Here is a 6,496-nt window from a genome sequence, read left to right as displayed (position 1 = left end):
TCTCTCTTCTTCTTTTCTGTCCGGTCCAACAAAAAAAGTAATAGTATAATAGTATAAATACAGTTTAGCTTCAAATACAAAGGGGTTTATACAAATATACACCTCATGTGTCAGAAGATTCACAACTTTTTATTGTAACAGTAAAATCTATCCAACACAAGAGGCCTTCAGCTCTCATCTGTTTGCTCAGCTGTTTTACAGGACAAATGTACCAGTCAAATAAATTATAAATAAATAAAATTGATTAAAAGTAGTCTCCAACAGGTCTGAAAAATAGATGAAAGATAAGCAGTTAAAATAACATTCATATTCCACAGTATTTTTTTATTAGATACGATAAGGTAAATAAATGCAATAGTTAGCATGTATATCATTAAAGTACTAACTAATATTAATCTGAACTGCTTTTGTAAACAGGGGTGCTAATCTAAATCTTTCGGATGTTAGTAGTTCTGATAGCACGTGAATGCAGCACAACATCTGCAGGATGATCCGGTCTTGGGACCCTCGTTTGATGCGGGCTGTGACCACGCCCCCGTCCTGCACTTGTCAAAGAGCACGGATCCCGTTTAACATCAGAGTTGTCCCCGCAGACGCGCGCGCGCAGGAGACGTTCGGGAGAAACGCAGCTCTTCTTGGGTTTTTCTGCAACGATGCTTCCGTTCAAGCGAACTTTTGACAGCGAGAAGCAGCAGCTGCAGGAGCTGAACAGCAGACTCGCCCAGTACCTGTCCCGAACCCAGCAGCTGGAGCAGGAAAACGCGCTTCTCATCACTGAGATTAGTCACCTGAAGCAGGTAAAGAAGACCCCCGAATGGCAGCAAAACTACAGGGCGGAGATGCACGACCTGCGGAGGATGGTGGAGCAGCTGTCCTTTGAGAAGTCCCAGGCTGAGCTGGAGCGGGAGAAGCTGTGGCGGGAGCTGCAGACGGTGCAGTCCGCGTGCAGCGAGCAGACCGAGGCGTGCAGGGACATGAGCGGGGAGCTGCAAAGCTGCGCGCAGGAGCTCCAGCAGTCGCACAAGATCAACGGGGAGCTCCAGCAACGCCTGCTCCAGCTGCAGGACGAGTGCAAGCGCTTGGAGGAGGCTCACAGGCGGGACGTGCATCACCTCCACAGACAGGTGGATTCCCGAGTGGCGCCCTTCCTCACACAAACTCACCGTGGGGCGCCGGTGGTGTCCGTGGAAGAGGTGCAGAAGTATGCGCGCGGCCTGTCAGAGGGATGGATTGAGACGTTTGAGATGTACCAGAGGAAGGTGGAGGAGATGGAGCGAGCGATTCAAGAGGACCAGGCGAGGCTGAGTGACATGAAGACGGAGAAAATGATGTACTCCTCCGAGCTGGGGAAGCTGCGCACGGAGACGCAAAGACAGGCGCAGACCCAGAGGCGTCTGGAGGAGCAGCTGATGGCCATGCAGCAGAAATTCCAGCTAGAATTCAATGAACATCAGGTGAGGTGCAACGCCAACATTAGAGGCAGTATTTAATTATAGCCTTTTAACGTCCATTCTCTAAAAACAAAAAACAAAATCCTAATTCCAAAATAAAACCAAACAATGTGTATTTGGGTGATGGAGACAAAAACAGAGGCCAAAGCCACACCCACCACCCTTAAAGGCACATCCTGCTCCAACTAAATAAATCATCATTTCCCAGCCCAGCTAGACTGCCCAAACAAATAGAATTAATCCACGTATAGCCTGAAATGCATTTTATAGAAAGATATTTCCATTGATTACTACAACCATCATAACCATTGCTTTTGCATTCGATGTATGACCTCAGCATTAAGGGATTATGCAAGTCGCTCCACTTCCTGAGCACTTTAAACTTGACAGACTACTTCAACCACTTAAACCAATTAGATGTCAGTCTGACAAATCCCCATTAGCCGCCTAAAGATGTTGCTCCAGGCAACAAGGTCAGTTATAAATGACTTACTTTTGCCATTCATGTCCACTAAGTCAAAATAAGTTCCCATACCTTAAAAATAAGTAAAGATTCAATTCTGAGTCCAAACTTGCATGCGCAAAATTTGGAAGCAGTCCCACATTTGTTTTTAAGTCAGCAGTACAATAAAATGTGTTTTTTTTATGATTGTTTCTTTAGATGATCATTGAACAGTTGGAGCATGAGAGGAACTCACTGGCTGATGCTATGGCGGAGAAGATGAGGGAGCATCAGCACCTTCTCCAGGTGAAGATGGATCTGGGCATGGAGGTGGCTGCTTACAGGTAATGTTTTGTTTTTGTTTTTTCTTTTCAACCATTTTTTATTAATAATAATACAAAAATATTATGAGGGAAGTTATTAGCAAGTGCCTTAAGTGTATGGTGACCACTAAAGTCCCTCAATTATGCTTGAACCGAACCACAGAGACATAAAAGCGGTAAGAATGTTTTATTGAGAGCATACTTTGTGGAATCACTCCTGATGAGGAAGCACAGAAATGTTTTTCTCTATCACAGAAGATAGCTACAAAATAAAATTACACGGAATTTTTTTCAAACATGTTTTCAAGAGGATATTAGTCATGGCGTTGCTTTTTCATTTCCTGAAATCCACAAATTAAATAAAACATTTCCTTCTGTAATGTCATATTTGAGGAAATCAGCTGCTTTTCCTCCAATATTTCATTAAGTTCTTTGTGAGGTGATGTTGTGAATAACCATGGACCCTTCCACAACTAAGATTTCTATTAACAGAAATCACACCCCATAATCCAACTGGTTACACACTCTCCGCCTAGTTTACATCCCCTCGCACCCCCAACCTAACAGTACCTGGATGAGGAGAAAACAAAGACGTACATGCAAGTGAATGCATTGTTTGAGCCGGCATCAGGCTCAAAACTGTACAGCTGGATAGCTCCAGTATTGCTCGCCATTTGTGTTGCAGCGGTAATTTTAGGTTGGGGGTGTGATGGAGTGCAAATTAGCAGGAAAGAGCATAAAAAAAGGGATGATAGGAAATGAGGGCAGGCTTACTAAGCCACAACTTAGAAGCAAATTTCTGATGAACTCCTGCTGCTCTGCAGAAACTATGTCCTAGAAAGCAACACAGGCTTTTAAATTTTGCCTAAAAAAGGCAAAATGCCCCTGGGAATTTTTTTATAATAGATTTAAGATGATGGAAGTAGTACTTTTGTGAAAACCTGAACTTATTTGTCTTCTAAAGATTATTTCCAAGAAAGGTTTGAAGGACCTTCTACCCCAGTGTGACTCCGTATGGATTCTGCTGTGACACATTTGGTTTGCTATGTCCTTTTGGAATAAACAGAATACTCCCATAAAGACAAGGTGCTGCTGTGTGTTGTTGGATAAGTTACGAGTCAGCTTTGCTTTGGCATTTATAGACAACAGTGTGGACCCTCCCCCCCCACACACACACTCATGCACACACACACCTACACACAAAATGGAGTAGCTATTATTAGGTTAGTCAGTCAAATGGCGCCCTCCAGAAAGGCTACTCTTCTTTAGTGTACTTTGGTTATGGCTGATTCATGGTCAAGAAAAGGTGAGGTGTCTTAGTTGATTATAAACCGACTTTTCGAAACAGCGCACAATCCGATTGGCTTTTGATGAATGCTGCCTTTTATGGCAAGAGATTTCATCAAACCTCTTGAGTTCAGTTTAGGAGGGCTGAAATGGCAGAGCTGAATGATGTGCGTCGTCTAGTGAGGTATATGTTTATTGCCGATGATTCAGTTTCTATTGAATGTCTAGTTTGATTCTGTCTTCACCAAAATCTACACCCTTCTTTTCTCATCAGAGCTCTCCTTGAAAATGAAAAAAACGGACTGCAAGATGCTCATAAAAGGATTAACAGACCTCAACGAGAAAGAATAATAGGTAAACAAACTACTGTGACTTACTTTCTCAAAGAAAACACACAATGTGATTTTTTAAAATATGTGTTTTAGATATCAAGGTTCCAGCCCAAACCTACTCCCCCAGAACTTCCCTCCTGACCTCGTCACAACGCACAGATATCAAGTACACATCACCGATGAACCTGAGAAGATCCCCCAAGGTTCCCTCTGGCTCCGTGAGTCCCCCAAGGGTTGTTCCATTTTCACTTGTTGGGAAGGCTCGGCATCAGAGCCCAGCTTCCAGAAGGGATATGATCTCATTCAACAAAGCTCAAGCTGCTGCTTCCATCCCATCGGCTCCTCCAACCCTCACCGTCAAAGATAAACAAACAGGTCGAATCGAAAAGGAAGAAAATAGAAATGTGCAAAAAACAGCCGGAGAGCAGGAAACTGGGATATTCAAACCAGACTCTGAGGACAAACGAATCAGTCATACAGCTGAGACCAAATCGGTAAGGGTGGTGTCAGCTCCAGCAATTATTCTTGGAGCAAAAAAGGAGGCAGAAAGCAAAAAGCAGGTTTTAGAGAAGAATGAGAGAGGCAGTGTGCATGATACATTCAGAGAGAAAGATCAAGCAGAGACTGCAACAGGTCCAACTGAGAAGAAGATATTAGACGCTGTGTCTGTAGAGGAGATCATAGAGAAAGTGATCAAACCAGCAGGTTTAGAGGCTAAGGTCTGTTCATCGGGAGACTCTAAGGTCACCTATCATGTTGAGAAAAGTGAGGAAGACGATGGCAGAACAAAAACCCAGATTGTGTTGGAGTCCAAAGTAGAAGAAGAGCTTGACATTTCTGCAGATTCTGCCCTGGAAGAACTCCTGAGTCATGGTGTGAAGAAGGTGTCGCTAGAGAGCATGGATGATACTGCAACAGCGAGCATGATCAAGAGTCTGATAAGCAGCATTCAAGGAGGACAAAATCTACAAAACAGGTCCGTCAATGTGGAGATCATCGAGGAACCCATGGAGTCTTACAGTGACGAGGAGGCTGCGGTTGAACAAAAGAGCAAACCGAGCTTCTACGAGCCATCAACATACTTTCAAATCGAGGAGCTAGAGCATGTCCCTCATGATGTTCGAGAAGAAAGGCTGAGTGATGATGGCACGAAGTCCTCCTTCAGCACTACAGACTGGTCTAGTGGGAGATCAGTGCAAGCCCATGAGGTCCCAAGAGAAGATGGGTCTCCACATTTTTCCCACGTCCAAGAGTATTTTGTGTCCACACCAGACGAAAACTTTTCTGAACCAGAAGGAGGAGGAATAACATCCTATGGCCACTATGGAGTTGTTGATGACCTGTCAGATGAGCGCTATTATCAAGATGAAAGTATTCCCCAGAGGAGAGTTATTGTTGAGGAAAGTGACGAGTCCAAGTACATGTCAGGGGATGGCTCATTTGGCAAGGAGAGTTTTCCAGAGTGCATCATTGAAGAGGAGGTCCGCGTCTCCCCGGAGGTGCAGGAGTCTTTCCTTGAATTCCTGAGGGAGGAGTCTTTGGAGCCCAAAGAGCAGCTGAAGGGAGCTTTAGAGAAGCTCCAAACCTCAGTGTCAGGACCACTAAGGGAGGAGCTGGCTTTCCTCACAAAAGTTAGCAGTGAGAGTCCACAGAATGTGGCTATCAAGAAGGTGGAGCAGTCAGCTGACAATGGAACAGTGACTGTAGTTGCAGAGCTTAATGTGTCCCAAACCCTTGAAGACTCTGGTTTGCTGGATTCTGAAGATGTTTCTGAAGAGCAGATCATGGCAGCTTTGAGATCTTCTAACCTTGCTCTGGAGAAATCCTTAGGTGGAGGAGCAGGTGGAGGCTACAGCATTAAGGTTTTCGAGGAAAGCGAGCATGTCGGCGGTGATGACTTCAAAGGCTTTAGCGAGGAAAGAAAGTTAACATCAGAAATGATTGAAAAACACGTGAAACTCGGGCTGCCGGAGAAGTCCTTCACTTTTCAGATGGATGTCGAGAGCAGTTGTGCTGAGACGAGCTCCGACAAAGAGCTGCAGTTTGAAACGATGGAGACACCAGAGAAGATCTCTCACGAGAAAAAAGTTGCAACACTTTACCTTGAAGGTCCCTCAGAAAACTAAGTAAATAAACAACCAAAAAAAAAATCATTTCATGTTAAGTAAATACTAAAAACTATAAAACTGCATTTGGTTCTAGCAAATTGGTAAAGAAATGAGAAATTCTGGCTGGAGTTACCAATAAAAGGTGAGCTATAAATTACTTTTATTGTTCGAGAAAAACAACAATCCTACTAAAAGCAAAGAGTCTGATGAAAGTTAAAAAACTATGTTATCCTTAAAGACTCTTTAAATATCTTTCAATATATATTTTTGTACTAACCTGCATGGAGATCTAACACAGTTTATAATGGACCCAATCACCCCTCATTAAAAAGAGTTTTGATCATCGTATAATGGAGACAAACACATGGTGCTTGGAGTTATGAAGCTTTGTAAACCATTTTATTAAAATAAGTATAGGAAGATCCCAATAATATCAGTGGAAAAACCTTTTTTGACCATTAAAGTCCCACTCCGATGATCTTTTTATCTATTTTAAAAGCGTAACTAGGGTTTTTTTAATTAGGATTATGCCTGACATAGTTTCTGCAGAGCA

General features: G+C 43.3%; 1 protein-coding gene across 1 annotated transcript; it reads left to right on the top strand.

Annotated features, from left to right (window-relative positions):
• Positions 1 to 320: 320 nt before the first annotated feature.
• On the top strand, positions 321 to 5,985 carry synm (synemin). The gene is made up of 4 exons (XM_004070031.4): positions 321 to 1,454; positions 2,113 to 2,237; positions 3,778 to 3,857; positions 3,929 to 5,985. Exons 1-4 carry the CDS (start codon positions 654 to 656, stop codon positions 5,959 to 5,961), a joined length of 3,039 nt encoding a protein of 1,012 aa, XP_004070079.1. The 5' UTR covers positions 321 to 653; the 3' UTR covers positions 5,962 to 5,985.
• Positions 5,986 to 6,496: the final 511 nt, after the last annotated feature.

The sequence above is a fragment of the Oryzias latipes genome, chromosome 6, assembly GCF_002234675.1.
Source record: "Oryzias latipes chromosome 6, ASM223467v1".
Lineage (NCBI taxonomy): Eukaryota > Metazoa > Chordata > Actinopteri > Beloniformes > Adrianichthyidae > Oryzias > Oryzias latipes.
This window is presented reverse-complemented; position numbering and strand designations above follow the sequence as displayed.